This window comes from Ctenopharyngodon idella, chromosome 1 (assembly GCF_019924925.1).
Source record: "Ctenopharyngodon idella isolate HZGC_01 chromosome 1, HZGC01, whole genome shotgun sequence".
NCBI lineage: Eukaryota > Metazoa > Chordata > Actinopteri > Cypriniformes > Xenocyprididae > Ctenopharyngodon > Ctenopharyngodon idella.
Window position 1 is genome coordinate 2,192,610 of NC_067220.1, and position 18,748 is coordinate 2,211,357.

Sequence of the window (18,748 nt, forward strand, 5' to 3'; positions counted from 1 at the left end):
AGGAAATATATTTTCTTTGCGTAAGGGTCCCTACCTACGTAGCGTTCACTGCTCCCTACTCCCTGAGCATGGGATATCTGTTTAAGTCCACTTCACCTGACAAATGCGTGAATTTGGAACACTTTGCAACATCATCATCAAACACAGATGCCACTTGAGGAGTTTAAGGTATGACATAATATAGGCCTTCATCTAATATAAATTACCATAAGTTCATGTAACCTAATATATGTAGGCTGTATAATAGTCTATATGTGTATTAATTTATTTTTAATTTATTTAATAGCCTATAAATAGTCATACATGAAGCTGAACTATGCTAAGTGATAAATGTCTGTTGCATGTTAAATATTGAAATAAACATTATTTTACAATGTGTCTTTTCTTATTTAAACATAATCATGATAGTTCCTTTCCGGCGTTTTTTTTTTTCATTTAAAATTCTTGCAGTAGACGATTGTGGTAATACGCAATGACAGGTGGTGAAATTCCACTCTCCACTTGTGATGGCGTTCTCTAGCCCATCGATGTACCCTCACCCTATGCCTTTTGCAGTGCCCTTGGAGATCTAACTGAACACGTAATTTACGCTTCTTTCGGATTGGAATCTCGTTTAAGATGGCGGAATACCCTGTGAAGTTCACTTCGCACTGACGGTTGAATGGAACACACCCTAAGTCACCGCGTATGTGACCAGAAAACAAAAGTAAAAGAAAAGACGGAAGCGACGCCAGTCCGGAGGTATAAAACAAAACACACCCAGCGTATTTAACTCCGGTACATGTTGTGGTAAGTTCAGAAGTTATTCTTTATCACAATGCAGGCTATAATAGAAATACGACTGTTACGTAATGCGGTATTCATAATGCCCAATGATAGATTTCGTGTGTTTTGGGTGATCAGCAGCTGCTCAACTCATCAGTCACTACTGAAGGTGCCACACTATGGTGACATAACTAAGCAGAGCAGCTTGTGCCAATGGCTTCTAAGATGCCATGCCACTTAATGAATGATTGTGCACATGTTAGACTTCTTTACACCTGTATAATTGCATGTTATTTGAATTTGAAATAAGCAATGAACCTACAATAAACCTGGCTTTCATGTGTGTAGCAACACTTGAACATGACTTACTCATAATTACTGTATGGCTTTAGAAGTAGGAAGTAGAATTTCAGGTAATGCATGAAGACAGCATGAAGGCTAGAATGAGACAATCTAGTGAGTGCGCATGGTGAGCTAATAGAGGTTTCTGCACTACAGTGTCTGTGCAAAAATACTATTTAAAATTACTTTTGGAAAAATACTTTACAATAAAAATCTTCATATTATCGGTCTTTTTGTTAATACAGTGCAGTGAATAAATATCCTGTGGTCTCCCAGTAGTTTGTATAATGGAAGTTTAGCATTATGTAATTGATTTACAATAAAACAAAACATAATTCCCTTATCTAAGAACACATTTTTTTGTATTACAAATCATAATGATGCCTTCATCTTTGAAAACATTTTTTTTTTTTTTTTTTTTTGTCTTACATCTCATGATGAACTCAGGTGAGCTCAGTGCTGATCCATTTTCTGTTAATTCTTTTTTGTGAATTGGAATCTGTGCAGAGGATTGAAAGATACACTTCAAAACAGGCTGAATGATGGACACAAAACGAAAGCTTTCTTCAAAAGATTTTAAAGAGCAATGGAGCTTAAAAAGTACTGTTTTACTCCATGAATCTGAGAGATGAAACATGATTGTTGTCAGTTTTACTGTAAATTTGTTTTTATTGTCCTTTTGAAGGTAATTAGCAATTAAATGACTTAAATCAGGAGAAAGAGTTGGGGAACACACATCCAAAATGCATCACTGTGAGGAGATAAAGGAGGACAGGAAGGAGAAAGAAGAGTATGGTGCAGGATCCAGCTGTGTGTCAATGAAGAGTGACCAGTCCATGCGCAACCCCATTATTTTCAGTGATGGAGCCATGACCTCTGACCCCAGGTACAGTAAGATACCCATGTATGCATTTGGTAGATGCTTTCAAATGAATTTGCAGTGCATTCAAGCTACCTAGAGCAACACGTTGGGTTGTGTTCTAAATCACACCCTATACCCTCATTTACTATTCCCTACATTAGTTGACTAATATAGTCCACTTGACAGAGTGAATGAAAAGAAGTGAGTAAATTCAGACACTGATGAACACCCGATAAGCAGAATCACTGAAAGACAGAGAAACAAAGAAAAGAGACAAGCAGAAACACAATAACTACAACTAACTTCAGTCACCATCGTGGTGACCAGTGTCTGCTTTAGTTGAGCTTTTGATTCTTTAACATTAGTTTTCTCTGGCTGCTGTAACTGAGTGTTTATAAAACATGTTTATTATGGGAGGAAAAAGCCAACATGAAGTTGATCAGGTTTTTTGTTTGTTGTGAAAACAACGAAACGTTGGTCAATAAAAACTTTCTGCAAGTGAGTGTGCAGTCAAACCTCATGTATATTTACTTTTTTACTGCCACCATTGTTTATATTGATCTGCTGATTTCTGATATTTGTGTGTCTAAATAATGATGCAGCTGTTTCTTGTGCATGGTGTTTAAAAAAAAATATATTTTAAACTGATTATTGTTGGAACTCTTGCTGTGGCTTCACAGTGGTGATAATGTAAAATTTTAGTCTGTTAATAATGTAACACAAGGGATTAAACACAGTATGAGTTCAATGAATCAAGAGACTATGTTATGTTTATATCTTCATCAACACAACTATCAGCACTCAGTGATTTTTTTTTTCCACATTTGTTTCTGCTATAACAAATGTGGCTTGCAAAAATAGTTTAAGCAGCCAGAGAAAAAAACAAAAAACTGATGTATAAAAAGTCAAGGGTCAAGAGCTCAACTAAAGCAAACACTCATCTCATCAATGGTGACATCAAACCAAACATTTTCGAAAAAAAAACTTCAACATCTAAACTTCTGTTAATTCTCAATAAGATCTTCTGTAGAAATAAAGTTCAACTGGTCAGTAATAAGTGCAATAATGTGTAACGACTGGAAGACATTTTTTTCGTTCTTGTTCCTCTTTTCAGTGATTCTGCTTGTTAACAGCAGGTGTTCATCATTTATGCTCAATCATCTTTTACATATTAACTTAATTATCTCACTGCAACACAGCATCAATGTTACTTTTACTCTTTGTAGTGTGGACACTAGAGGATGTTCCTGTGGGGTTGAAAGGGTTAAAGGTGTAAGATAAAAGACACACCCACAAAATGTATTTTAACAGTAACAAACTGTAAGTTAAAAAAACTGTTAGTGGCAACACTGTTGCCAGTAGTTTACTGTAAAATTGAGTTGTGTGGGTCACTATTGCGCTGAAGAGTAGAGCCTTTGCTTAAGTTCAGGAGAAGATCAAGAAAAATTGATGATATGCTGCATGTCGTTTTATTTAACAGATGGTGATTGTGTAGTTGCTGATGCAGTGAAAATTTCTTTATTTAAAATGTTTTGAATCTAAGAGTGACATATGTGTACCAATAGTAGTATGTGAGTGTTTTTGTGTGCAGAAACTCTCTCTTGAGAGACTCACACAACCCTGAGCTGTATTTTTTTATACATTTCTATAAACCCAATAAATATCTTGCCAGTTTCCTTTAAATACCCAAAACAAAGAAATATTTAAATCTAAGTTGTAGAATTTTGGTTGAGCAGGATCCCATTACCCAAGGCTCACACTTGTTTTGGGGCAGGAAATTTTTCTCACCAGAGGCCTTGAGGCAGACACACCCCTCAAAAGGAGAGCAGAATCCTCATAAGTTTTAAACCTTTATTATAATGTAAATTACTACTGTGAGATTTAGATCATTTTACTAATCACACTCATTGTTTTTTTTTTTTCATCCAGATCACTGATCAGTGTTCCCAGATTATTCAAATGAATATGATCCATCTGATCTTCCTGTCTCAATTCGTAGGGAGTTAGAACCCACCACCTCATCAGCTCTAAAAGATATTTAAACAACAACTAAAATCTACTTTTTCTCCTAATGATGTTATTCCCAGTCTTTTTTTTTTTTTTCAAGCAAATCTCTAAATGTCTATTACCCAGCTTACTGTTTTTTTATTAACAAGTGCCTGACTAAGGTCACATGCCCTCTAGATTTTAAGCATGCCGTTGTGACCACTTTTAAAGATACCTAACTTAGCTCCAGAGGACATGAATAACATTAGACCTATTTCTATTTACCTATTTTCTATTTTACGTAATCTTGCAACATTTATTATCATTCGTAAACATAACTGCTAAAGTTGAGACTTTCCAATCAGGTTCCAATCTGCAGTGCTGAGTACCAAGTCAGCTTTGGTACTAAATATTATCTTGGTAACACTTTAGTATAGGGAACACATATAAACTATTAACTTCAACCCTCAATAAAAGACTAATTTACTGCTTATTAATAGTTAGTAAGGTAGTGGTTAAGTTTAGGTATTGGGTAGGATTAAGAATTTAGAATAAGGTCATGTAGAATAAGGCATTAATATGTGCTTAATAAGTACTAATAAATACCCAATATTCTAGTAGTATGCATGCCAATAAGCAACTAGTTAAAAGACATTAAAATAAAGTGTTAGCATTATCTTTCTGGCCTTAGTATTCGATATCGATGACATAAGCCTCGTTTTCACCAAAATTACCCGTAACATGGTTCCAGGAACTGTTGCTATCTGCGTTTCCATAGCAGTCTAAAGTACCGTGAAGATTAGTCCGGTGACATTGGACTGCACGCGACTTTACAGTTCCCGCTGGATTTCGTCGTTCACATATAAGCTTAATAAAGCCTGAACCTCATCGTCGGTCCTTCTGTCATATTTTTAACCTTCAATGTTGATTTGAATAGCAAACAACTCTTACTGCACACACCGCAACCGACTTTTAAAAATGCTGCGTAAACTCAACCAATCAGCATATTCAGTGCTTCCAGTGAAAAAGTACTACCTTGCAAGCAGGGACGATTTGATGGGAGAATTTTTACCTGTAACTTTATTTAGACCCTGGTTCCTGCGGTCGAAACACACCAAGTACCACCCCAAAGTCCCTAGTTCCTGGGGAAAGTTCCTGCGGTGGAAACAGGGCTATAATATCCTCATAACAAACCTTGAACACTTGGTAGGATTAAAATTGGCACTGTTTTAAGATTAGAAAATTTAAGTTGAAAGTATATATAATATATTTAGATTTATAATGCTGTGTGAACTTTATCATTCAAAAAGTTTGTTGATGTTGTGTCTTTTGTATGTTGTGATCAGATCTGTGCCATCCACTTCATCCCGCTCTCAGATCCATATCAGGCAAGACAAAACTGAAGCAGCCCTGCAGACACACACACTGGAGACTGGAGACTTGCAGAGAGTCAAAGACCAGCACAAAACCAGCATGAAGAACAAGTATGAGAGATTATTTGAGGGAACGAAACTCCAAGAGAATGAAACCCTCCTGAACAGGATCTACACACAGCTCTACATCATAGAGGGAGAGAGAGAAGGAGTGAATGAAGAACATGAGGTTTTACAGATGGAGAAGACAGCTAGAACACAACACTCACAAGACACTCCAATCAACTGCAATGACATCTTTAAAGCCTCACCTGAACCAGGATGTGAGGAGAAAGACCAAATCAAGACTGTTCTTACTAAAGGCATCGCTGGAATCGGAAAAACCGTCTCTGTGCAGAAGTTCATTCTAGACTGGGCCGAGGGAAAAGCCAATCAGGATGTAGATTTCATGTTTGTGCTTCCATTTCGAGAGATGAACTTGATCCGAGATCATCAGTACAGTCTTCATAGTCTTCTGCTGGACTTTCATCCTGAACTTCAAGATCTGGACTCAAAGATTTATGAGGAGTGTAAAGTTGTGTTCATCTTTGATGGTCTGGATGAAAGCAGAATGACACTGATGTTTTCAGATGCTCAGAAAGTTTCTGATGTGACTGAGACTTCATCAGTGGGTGTGTTGATGTCAAAGCTCATGACAGGAGAGCTGCTTCCTTCTGCTCTCATCTGGATCACCTCCAGACCAGCAGCAGCCAAACAGATCCCCATCAAATACATCAACCGTCTGACAGAAATTCAGGGATTCAATGAGCCTCAGAAGGAGGAATATTTCAGGAAGAGAATCAGTGACAAACATCAAACCAGCAGAATCATCTCACACATCAGAAGAGCAAGAAGCCTCCACATCATGTGCCACATACCCGTCTTCTGCTGGATCTCATCCACTGTGCTTCAGAAGCTACTGAAAGAAGATCTGAGTGCAGAAATCCCTCAAACTCTGACTGAAATGTACATCCACTTCCTGCTGATTCAGATCAACATGAGGAATCAGAAGTATGAAGAAAGAGATCCAGAGAAACTGCTGCAGTCCAACAGAGAAGTGATGGTGAAACTTGCTGAAGTGGCTTTCAAACAGCTGATGAAGGGCAATGTGATGTTCTATGAGGAGGACCTGAGAGAGAGCAGCATAGATGTCACTGACGCCTCAGTGTATTCTGGGATTTGCACTGAGATCTTTAAGGAGGAATCTGTGATTCATCAGAGGAAAATATACAGTTTCATTCATTTGAGCGTTCAGGAGTTTCTCGCTGCTTTCTATGTATTTTATCATTATGTTATCAAAAATTTTGACATATTACAGTTTTGTGATGTGATGCATAATCTGCATAGGGATGCAACAGATAAAGCTCTTAAGAGTGAAAATGGACACCTGGATCTGTTCCTGCGGTTCCTGCTGGGCATCTCACTGGAGTCCAATCAGAGACTCTTACAGGATCTACTGACACACACAGAGAACAGCTCAGAGAGCATCAGGAGAACCACACAGTATATTAAAGAGAAGATCAAAGATGGACATGGACTCTCCACTGAAAGATCCATCAATCTGTTACTCTGTCTGCTGGAGGTGAAAGATCAGACTCTGTCCAGAGAGATTCAGGAGTTTGTGAAATCAGACAAACACTCAGAGAAGAAACTGTCTCCTGCTCACTGCTCAACAATCACCTACATGCTTCATATGTCAGAGGAAGTGCTGGATGAGCTGGACCTCAAGAAATACAACACATCAGATGAGGGTAGAAGCAGACTGATACCAGCTGTGATCAACTGCACAAAAGCCCTGTGAGTGTTAAATCATGTCTTAATGTCTTAAATTGTGACTTAGTCATTTAATTTGAATGTCGTTTACAAAAAAAAAAAAAAAAGATATGGCAATACAGGTGAAGAATGAGGATAAGAATTCAATTTTAATGTGTTTTACTCTCTTTCAGTCTTGCTGGCTGTAATCTCACTAGTCAGTCATGTGAAATTGTGTCATTAGCTCTTCAATCCTCACACTCTGTCCTGAAAGAGCTGGATCTGAGTAACAATGATCTACAGGATTCAGGAGTGAAGCTGTTCTCTGATGGTCTGAAGAGTCCAAAATGTCAGCTGGAGATACTGAGGTATTTAAGAATATATAAGGGATAATGTACGGTTAGCCGGTCATAGTGTTGATGCGTGTCTGTAGATTATCTGACTGTGTGTGTTCCACTGTAGGTTGTCTGGCTGTATGGTGACAGAGGAAGGCTGTGGTTATGTGTCTTCAGCTCTGAGTTCAAACCCCTCACACCTGAGAGAGCTGGATCTGAGCTACAATAACCCAGGACAATCAGGAGTCCAGCTGCTCAACGACAAACTAAATGATCCAAACTGCTCACTGCAGATTCTCAAGTATGTTTAGCAGTAATGACTCAAATATCTGTATGTGATGGAGGTCACCTAAGAGGGATCTTTTGTTAAGAAATTGCTAGTGAAATATTTTTTTATGGTATCATTACTTTTTTTTTAACTGGCTTTAATCCATAAATCTCTCATAAGAAAAAACACTGAACAGTCAAATTTTGAGGGTGTAAAACTAGAGGACTAATACAAATTAACTTGAAGAAAAACCAAATTACTATAACCACATACCACAACAATATATTTTTAAAGTCCTACTAGGATTCGAGAGAGGGTTAAATGCTATCACAATTTGCAGTACTTATTTAACACTTTTTTTGTTGTCTTTTGTTTGCAATGTTTGATTGCAATGTTTTGTGGTCTGTGTGACTTAGGCATAATTGACTCTGTACTATCCTGTCTCTGGTCTGGGCACACTGGTGTGCAATGCGGTGGTTCATGTGACAGAAGCAAAACCATGGGCCATATTCACAAAAAAAAAAAATCTTAACCCCTTAAGCCTTAAACACAACCCCCCGCAAAAGAATTCATAATCAAATTACTAAGCAAACACTGACAGGAATAGTGATTCGGAGTGTGAAGTCAGTGGAAGAATCATAGCGATGATCATTTTGTATAGTGGAGAGTCTGTGTATGTATTGAGACAATCAATTGTTTTTGAAAGGGCACTTTCATTTTCGTGATCAAAGGGGCAAATATCTTCATTTGTGTGTCAGAGATCAATCTGATGGGTCTGATGGGCTTAGAATGACATAAGGGAGAGTAAATGATGACAGAATTTACATTTTTGTGGGAACTCGAATTAAAAGCCTCACAATTTTATTTGCAATTATAACAATCTTCCCACATATTATATAATTTGTGTGTGTGTGTGTGTGTGTGTGTGTGTGTGTGTGTGTCTGTATAGTTTGGATCATGGAGGAGATATCAGGATCAGACCAGGATTGCAAAAATGTAAGTCCTGTCTTTCTCTCTTTCTCTCTCTCTCTACACATACACACACACACACACACACACACACACACACACACACGCATACGCATCATTATGAGAACATTCCATGTGGATAATGATTTCTACTAACTGTATATTCTACCAATCATTGAAAGAAAAATACATACATATATATATATACATATGTATGATTTATAAGCTGTTTTCCTCATGGGGGCCAAAAATGTCCCAACAAAAATTAGTTATTACTAGTTATTACAGTTATTACTCTTTAAGGAGACATAATGTAGGGTTTACCAGATACACACACACACACACACACACACACACACCTGTGCATATTTAACAGTGTCACTGATGTTCTCCTCTCTCTTCTTGTGTTCAGATGCCTGTGATCTCACACTGGATCCAAACACAGCACACACTCAACTCATCCTGTCTGAGGACAACAGAAAAACAACATTTGTGAAGGAGCATCAGTCATATGCTGATCATCCAGAGAGATTTGAGAACCAAGAGCAGGTTTTGTGTCGAGAGAGTCTGACTGGACGCTGTTACTGGGAGGTTAAATGGAGTGGATCCGGTCATGTAGCAGTGGCATATAAAGGAATCAGCAGGAAAAGTGGGATTGACTGTTGGTTTGGACTCAATGAACAGTCCTGGAGTATGTACTGTTCTGATATGAATTACACTGTCTGGTTCAATAATAACAGCACTGATGTATCTGGCCCTTCAGCCCGCTCTGGTAGAATAGGCATCTTTCTGGATGTGTCGGCCGGCACTCTGTCCTTCTACAGCGTCTCTGACACACACACACTCACACACATACACACATTCAACACCACATTCACTGAACCCCTCTATGCTGGATTTGGGGTTTATCCTGAATCTTCAGTGTCTCTGTGTCAGATTTAACAACCTGCTGTGATGAACCACAGAGACACATTTCCCCCTCAGAGTAAAAAAAAACACAAAGGTTATTGAGATTTCAAATCTTTTCATTGCAACTGTCTCACAATTGTGACATCAACTAATAGTCACAAGTGCAAAAAAATAAAGTTTCAGTTGTGAGCTATAGTCACATTGTAATGTATGAGGTCGCTTTGTGAAAAATAAGTCACATTGTAATATAAATTTGCAGTGTGAGAAGTAGTTGCAGATCTGAGATTTAAAGTCACATTGTATGATATAAAGTCACAATTACCAGAAATAAATTCTCAAATTATGAGATACAAAGTCACAGTTGCAAGAAAATGAATGAATCAAATTCTGCTGTTCACAGGGATATTAATCATTGCCAATTAAATATAGAGCAGTAGACTTTGGCTGTGTTTCACTCTTTTGAATACAGTGGTGTTCAGCGCATCAACAATGTTCCCCGTCAATGAGTTATAGAGAGCAACTTCCACAGGTGCAAATAAGAGATGTGATTGTCAGATGTTCTGTCATATTGCTAATGTAACTGATATAGAAATTATATTGTTAAATATATTGAGTAGAATGATGGCTGCTGGCTGCAATGGCTGCTGGAAAAAATGCTTTGGTGGAGTGGACAAAGCTTAATGTTATGAAGTGACTAGAATACTTTTTGTGCACAAAAACAAAAAAAAAATTCCAACTTTATTCAAAAATCTCTTCTCTTCTGTGTCATTGTTCTACGCTGTTTACATCCAGTGCTTTCAGGTTCTATGTCAGACTGCCAGCTCATTATTGGCCGGCTCCTGCGTCAACATCACACGCAAGCGTCGTGCTGCTCACATGTGCAGCGGCAGCCAATAATGAGCAGCCGTTCATACGTAATCTTCTCTGGACCTTGAAAGTGGTCGTTAAATTGCTGTCTATGGATGAGTCATATACCTCACGGATTTCATCAAAAATATCTTAATTTGTGTTCTGAAGATGAACGAAGGTCTTACTGCTGTGGAACGACATGAGGGTGAGTAATTAATGACAGAAATTTCATTTTTGGGTGAACTAACCCTTTAACTCATGTTTATAATGTTATTTTAATTAACTTATTAGTTTTTGTAATTTTACTATTTGAGTTATATTTTTATCTTTTATCTAAATGTGGGTGGTCATATTGTACGTTTACTAGACAGAACATGTGGGGCTTTTTTATATCAAGTATGTTTTCTATTTTATACCATTTTCTTGTTTAAAGCAATCTTTTTCACTTAATTTGTGTTTGTTTTTGCATTGGGGACCTTTTTGCACCATGATTGCATGGGAGAGACAGGACAGTTAAGGGCGTTTCACCCACAAAAGCCTGTTGCCCCATGTATAAATGACCAATGCCACTCAATATCTACACAACGCAGAAGATGTAGTTTCTTCTAACTGGTTTTGTGAACTCCAGCTACATCAGTCACACTTGTCATCATGATCCACCGGATACACTAAATTAATGAATTACTGAACCCTTCACAATATTTTGTGAAGGCTCACACAGTCATGATGAACTATCACAGAATAATGCTTCTTACACGCTCTGTTAGACGGGAGATTATGTTGATCCATTTGAGGTAATTGAGCTTTTATATTTCATTTATTAAATGCAAAGGTTTTTATCAAAAGGGGAAATAATGTTATGGAAATAAGGTTAATGTTTCATTACTTCTTCATTAGCTGTTTTGCTATCCTGATTTTTGTCGCTCCTTCTCTGAATGGTTTGAATGCAGGTATCAGGTATCAAATGTTGTTATTGTGTGAATCAGTGGAGACTTCAGTGAATCAAAGGTGATGGTCTGTAGAAACACTCTGGCTCTTCATTTGGTGTGATCTTATAAAAGCTACTGTAGATGTCCTCACTGTATCAGAGGATCCACAGACTCAATTTCATCCTGATGGATTGTCAGCAATTGTTAAGTCAGTGTGTTTCTCCCTGATCATTTACATTTAATCATTTAGCATGATCAATGGAATGGTTTTCTCAAAACATTTGATCAGTTAATCTAAAAATGTGCTTCATGTAGGAAGAGCTAAATGAAACCTCCAGGTTTTATTCTACTAAACAACCAATAACATGACTGAATCAGTCTGACTTCAGTAGATTGCAGTAGTGGAAGCAACAGGTGAAAATGTCTCTTTACTGTAACATCTGCAGTGTAACACTGGGTTACTGGATTTCTTCAATAAATCTTTGCACACTGTGGGCAGACGTCACACTCACACACTGTCTGCTCTCCTCCATTTCATGTGTCTTTCTGATTTCTCAGTCTGTTTTCATTCTTCATCTACATTGGTTCCTCTCTCATGTCCTGAATGGATGTGTTGTTGGAGTCTCTGCTGCTGGACGGGGGTCTCTGTGAGTCTGTGTGTCCAGGACAGTCATCTCTCTGTGGGACACAGCTGGAGTCTGTCTGGATCATCTGACCGCTGTGAGCCGTGAGTGAGAGAAACGTCTGACACACACGAGGGACGCATGGAACGACTGCAAGTTATAACACACGCACGCAGGTGACTATTTGACCACAAGCAGATCTGTCAACTCAAACTAATTTAATTCTTCTTTTGCCATGTTTTACCCCAGACAAATGGGTGAAAAAAAAAAAAAAAAAACATTTTGAAGGATGATAACTGATCCATTTCTGAAAGCTCTGATGATATTAAATGGATTCTCTGTATGTGTCATAATGATACTGTACAGTAATTGAGGACATCAGAACACATGCTGATCAAGAAATGGGATGGGGGGAAAATATCTTAGGCCAACTTTTAATGTTGGTTTGATAAAAATCATGATTTTTATCATGCTTTATCAGCAAAACAGCTATTATTTAACTTATTAAACCACATGATTTTTTCCTTGTGTTTTGTTCCTTTTGTTTAATTTCCATTCTTACTGCCTGTGTGTGTTCAGTCACTGCTATGGTAAGTACCTGAGACTGTGTTGATGCTCTGCGCCACAGAGGGAGCGCGATTTTATTTTTTATTTTTTTACACTCTGACGTGCACAAACCAGATAAAGCTCTCAAAAACGCCCCTCTGTTTATGACCCCGCCCACTGATCTGGTAAGTCCTATCACTGTCCTGCAGAGACCTGTACTTGGGGTGGGTGGAGTTAAAACGAAAGTGAAAGAAGAAAATAAGCTACTACGCCATTCGGAAGCCATTTTGTTTAAACGGCTGCATATTTTGTGGTAAGTTAAGAACTTATTCTTCATGTAAACTATCAGTCATATAAAGCGAGCTGCTATTTAGGTTTGTGTTCCTTATGTTTCGACAGTTTAACTGTCCACACGAACACGGGTATTTCCAAAACTTTCATGTGGTTTGGCCGTTCGTCTACACGCAAGCGCAGTATCCAGTAACCGAAACCAAACTTTTTTGAAAACTCTGGCCAGGGTGAAGATTTTTAGAAACTCCGGTTACAGCGTTGTCGTGTAGACGGTCAAACTGGAGATTTTTGCCATACATATATAGATCTCCTTTGTTTACGTGAGGCGAGTGCAATGAAGGAGGAAAAACTCCGTTTATAAAAGTACCCGTGTACGTGTGGACTAGGCCTAATCAGAAACAACAGTGAACGGTGAGCGTCGATTCTGCTAGTTGATTCATCATTTGTCATGACTCGCCCTTACAAAAATAACTAGGCTAATTGTGGTACATTCGACACAGTACAAACTAAGGCAGTGCTGAATTCTTCAGTTTCAGACCCGCAGCCACAGAACGGAAGTGAGGGGCGGGGCTTAACAGTCATATTTGCGCTACCCATACATGTCATTTTTTCTTTTGTTAAATATAAGTTGTTTTTAGAGGATTTTGATCGGATCGATGTCTACAATATTTAACAACAATACTTTTAAATAAAGTCACTTTTCTGTTCATATAATATGCATAAGATATCATGATTTAAAAAAGAGCAAAATTTTAAAACAGCCTATTGGTCATGCTTAATGTCAATGAATGGATACAAACACAGTAGTTTATACTTCGAGGATATAGGCTACAACTATAGCCTATGCCGTTTTTATTTAAAAAAAAAAAAAAAAAATATATATATATATATATATATATATATATATATATATATATTAATTAATTAATGTGTGTTGTAAAGTGTTTCCCATTTGACTAAATGTGATAGTATTATTTCCTCTACATTATTTGGAACACTTTACATGTTACACATTTATTAATATATGTTTGAATTAATAAAAAAAAAAAAATTTGTATAGTTGTAGTATCGTTGAAGTAAACAATTAACTAAAGTGTTAAAGTGCAAGTTTTTTTGTATTAATTCAAACATATATTAATAAATGTGTAACATGTAAAGTGTTTCCCATTTGACTGTAGATTTGATCGTATTATTTCCTTCATGTTCAAATTGTTACAAATACTTAGATTATGTAACGTAGGCTATTTAATGTCAAATAAAAATAACCATTTAAAAAAAAAAAAAGCCTTGAACAAGTGAAACGTGTGTTTCTCTGTATGAAAACAAATAGAATATATATATATAAAAAAAAACGTTTCTAAAATAATAGGTTTAAAACATATTTAAACTGCTCATAATAAAATAAAAACAAGCAAACAACAAATAATCGTCTTAAAACACTTAAAAATTATAAGCCCATATCATGGCATTTCTGGAGAAAAACCTGTCTTTACATCCCTGAAAACGAAATTGTTTTTTATTAATTTTTATTTAATATTAACACGATAAATTTCTTTGACAAATGCAAAAAAAAAAAAAAATCTTTCATGATAAAATGTGAAAGACGTGAACAGATTTAATAGCCTATAGCAGATAAACACTTAATATTAATATATAAATATAAATTCTTTCACCACATCATGACAGAAATATCATACACTCACCGTATACACCTTCTGTTGTTAAATGTCTCATTGGCTTAAATGCATGTTTCACTTGTTCAAGGATTTGCAATGATTAAATACATGTAGGCCTATATTTTGACATTAAATGCCCATACCTCCGTGTCTTTATACTCTTTGTCACAAGTTCACAACATGAACATACATACGGAAATAATATCACATACAGTCAAGGGAGACATTTTACTATATAGTTACACATTTATTAATATATTTTCAAAATTACATGGTTAAAAGTATTTGTTCACAGTTTATACAAATTAGTTCATGCCTTATGAACTAACAGAACATAGTTTGTATTATCCATTAACATGGTAATTAAAAATCCTCACTGTACATCATATCTTAACCATTAACTTACCATAATAGTGCTAAAATACTAAAACTGCTGTAAATTGTTGCAAACTACTTATAAATATTTTGTGTATTGTTTCTAGCTCTTGTAACAAATATTAAACGCTGAATAAAGAGTGATGAATAATTAGGCTACATGAACCTGAATATAATAAAAATATCTGAACGATAGCAACTGTTTTAAAATGATGAAATTTATGTTTGAAATTAAACATCACTGACAAATATTGAAGATGTCACATTATAGAGTGTAAATGAGACCATCACACAATCAGATCAGAAACATAGCAAAGCCGCAGTTCTGTTCACTTTGAACATGCCAGTTACTAAGACATCAGCTTCATTTGCTCAGTAATTACGGTCTAGTTCTTTTTTCAGTGCAGTTGTGCTCTATTGAATTGAACTGTATTAATTCAGCTAGTTGTATTGCACTGAACTTAAGCTGTAATACCCTAATTGAACAACAATGATGTACTGTAGTTATATTATAGAAGGTAATTAGACTGCAGTGCCTTGCAGTTACAGTGGATTAAGGGTATTTTAATGTATCTGTACTGCAGTAAACAGTAGGTTAAAGCATTTTATTTGCTGTACCGATTATGTTGAACAGAATAATTGACCGACACAAATTTACTGTATCTTTTTTTATATCTGTATTTCCACATAAAAGGTCTGAAATCATCTCTCAACACTGTTTGATAAATGAAAGTAGAAGGACAGGCCCTCTAAAATGAGTTCCCCATCTGCTGGATCAAGCGGCAATGCATCCGGTGATGAAACCAAGACGTCTGATCCCAGGTGACACATTAGCCATTTTTTGCATTTGTCATGTTTTTAATCCACAGTGGCTTTACAGTGCATTACAATATTCTGCAGTTGGTGATTGTTGATACATTCACAGAGAGGCACAGAATCACTTCCCCGAACCTTAACTTTCAATGTTCCTCATTGTTGACTGAATCCTGTTATTGAAACTGTACAGTAAAGGCCTGTTTACAATACAGATGATAACTGTAATGATAAATAATTGTACTTTGATGAGAATAGTGAAGTCCACACCACAAATATAACAATAATGACACAGAGGAACGATGTCACCAGAATCACTTTCAGAAACATTTTTGTCCAGCTGATGAACAATAAGATCAGTGACAGCCAATCTAAATTCACAGATTTTAAATAGCTTGTGCGTATAAAGTGGCAGATGACGAATAAACAAGAATTTATAATCTGTTGATGGGGACACTAATGTTGTTATCATTATAGTTATTGTTTTTATTGTGAAGAGTTAATAAATTTATAGTTCACACAAGAATGAAAATTGTCATTTCTCTCTCTCAGGCAAAACTTTCATTCATCTTTGAATCATAAATTAAGATATTTTTAATGAAGCCTGAAAGATTTCTGTCCTTCTGGTGAAAGTTCTTGGTATCAACATTTTGAAGATCCAAATGGGTCATAAATGCATTGAAAAACTAATCAATATGAATCAAGTGGTTTAATCCAAGGTTTGTGAAGAGATACAATCATTTTATATGATGAAAAGATTTAATTTAGTCTTTAGGAAGACCCTTAATGGATCTTTAGAGTTTTGGTGGCATGGACTTTGAATGAAAGCATAGAAATTACTAAGGTTTCATTAAAAATATCTTAATTTGTTTTTCAAAAAAAAGTGACACTTGAAGGCCAAGTATGGTAACCCATATTCGGAATTTGTCCTCTGCATTTAACCCATTCAAGTTAGTGCACACACATTAGGAGCAGAGTAGTGAACACACACTGCAAACTGTGATACACACCCAGAGCAGTGGGCAGCTTTTATGCTGTGGCGCCCAGGGAGAGATTGGGGGTTAGGTGCCTTGCTCAAGGGCACCTCAGTCATTTCCTGCCGGTGCTGGAATCGAACCAGGTTACCAGTCGGACTTACTAACCATTAGGCTACGACTGCTACAGCTACAACTTGATGGATAAACATGTCTTACATGTCTAAAATGCTGTTTTGTTTTTTTGTCAGAATCAGCAGGAGGGAGAGACAGAGATCAGAGTCTCCAGAACCCAGCGCTGTGTCTCTAAAGAGTTACAAATCCATGGAAGTACCCCTTCAATTAAGTGATGAACCAGTGTCTTCTGATCCTCTGTTAGTATAAACATTTACTTGCTAATTTACTGTTGTTCATCTCAGATGAATAATGATTTAAAGGGATAGTTCACCCAAAAATTTAAAATTATCCTATGATTTACTCACCCTCAAGCCATCCTAGGTTTATATGACTATCTTCTTTCAGACGAACACAATCTGAGATATATTTAAAAATATCCTTAGTCCTCCAAGGTTTATAATGGTTGTGAATGGCTGCCCAAAATATGAAGACAAAAAAACTGCATCCATCCATAAAAAAATGAATCCATATGACTCCAGGGGGTTAATAAAGGCCTTTTGAAGTGAATCGATGCATTTGTGTAAGGCAAATATCCTTATTTAAAACTTTATAAAGTAAAATAATGAGCTTCTGGCACGACAGTCTTATGCATTTGACGTACGTCCAAAAAGCATTAACTTCCGTCACGTAGTACACAATGCCATGACATACTACATTATGCCATGACGTACTACGCTATGTCCTACTCTATAACGCATTGTACCTCATGTCAATGTGCCTTTATTAAGCCCCTGGAGTCATATGGATTCATTTTTTTAATGGATGGATGCAGTTTTTTTGTCTTCAAATTTTGGGCAGCCATTCACAACCATTATAAACCTTGGAGGACTAAGGATATTTTTAAATATATCTCAGATTGTGTTCTTCTGAAAGAAGATAGTCATATACACCTAGGATGGCTTGAGGGTGAGTAAATCATGGGATAATTTTCATTTTTGAGCGAGCTATCCCTTTAACAATCTAAATGAAATCCTAGATAGCAAGAAACCATCGAAACAATGTTAAATCAATGTTAACGTGTCAACGTTAACTGCATTGAATCAACGTCACGTTTGCACCCACAATTAATGTTGAAAATTTGAAATTTCAACTAAAGATCAATAGTAATGGCACTGAATCAATGTTACAATGTGATGTTGATTCAACATAATGCTTGCACTCTCAGAAAACAGACAACAACTACAACTGACTGAAGCCACACAGCCTGAAATCAACTAAAGATAAAATAAGACATTAAATCTCTCAAGATCTCAGCAGAGGATGATTAAACATCTCCAAAAAGAGCATTACCAGCTTCACTTATTACTAACCAGACTGACTTTATTTCTGTCACACGTCTACAGAAGCTCTTATTGAGAATTAACAGAGGTTTAGATGTTGATGTTTTATTGAAAATGTCAAATGTTTAGTTGGGCAGTTTGATAAGTTTGTGGTCTTTGTAACAGTGTTTACTAGGGGTGTAACGATATATCGCAGTATGATATTTCGCAATGCAAAAATGTTACGATATGTATCGTAGAGTGGTGGCGATACTTTTACGATATGACGGCAGTCTAATCCTATTGGTTGAGCTGCCGACGTGACCTACTCTGCAACAGCGTCGCGTTAAACTGAACTGAAATTTCTTGAACTGAACATTAGTAGGGCAACATGAGTTCGGCTGAAACTAAAATTGAAGATGCCCCGTCTTCTTATAAGTCCGACGTCTGGCAGCATTTTGGTTTTCCAGTCACGTGACAGGACGACGGTAAAAAAAAAAAAAAATACAGACAAAATTACAGACAAAACACAAATATATTATAATTATATATATATATTACAGTCATGGCGCATGTTATTAACACGGAGTGGGAAATGGAAAGATTCATGCTTCAGACTCACCCGCTTTTTTAATC

The 18,748-nt window shown here is 36.6% G+C and overlaps 1 protein-coding gene and 1 long non-coding RNA gene across 20 annotated transcripts in view; one reads left to right on the forward strand and one right to left on the reverse strand.

Annotated features, from left to right (window-relative positions):
* The window catches only part of LOC127501582 (NACHT, LRR and PYD domains-containing protein 3-like), a 132,109-nt gene that overhangs the window by 37,167 nt on the left and 76,194 nt on the right, over positions 1 to 18,748 (forward strand). For 8 of the 18 annotated variants that reach the window (XR_007926757.1, XR_007926778.1, XR_007926767.1 and 5 more), the window contains exons 1-4: positions 12,162 to 12,177; positions 12,757 to 12,860; positions 15,584 to 15,711; positions 16,928 to 17,050. Coding sequence is in view for 13 of the 18 variants with exons in the window: in XM_051874147.1 (XP_051730107.1) it covers positions 15,644 to 15,711; positions 16,928 to 17,050 (191 nt within the window). In the remaining 5 variants the exon portion in view is untranslated. Of the gene's footprint in view, positions 1 to 481; positions 790 to 1,792; positions 1,994 to 5,301; positions 7,165 to 7,313; positions 7,488 to 7,581; positions 7,756 to 8,671; positions 8,719 to 9,103; positions 10,044 to 10,411; positions 12,178 to 12,756; positions 12,861 to 15,583; positions 15,712 to 16,927; positions 17,051 to 18,748 lie in introns of those variants that run through there. The other 10 variants (XM_051873972.1, XM_051873887.1, XM_051874990.1 and 7 more) reach the window with 9 other exon arrangements.
* Positions 1 to 18,748, reverse strand: part of LOC127508729 (uncharacterized) — a 227,056-nt gene that overhangs the window by 30,385 nt on the left and 177,923 nt on the right. The gene's annotated exons all lie outside the window — the stretch shown is intronic.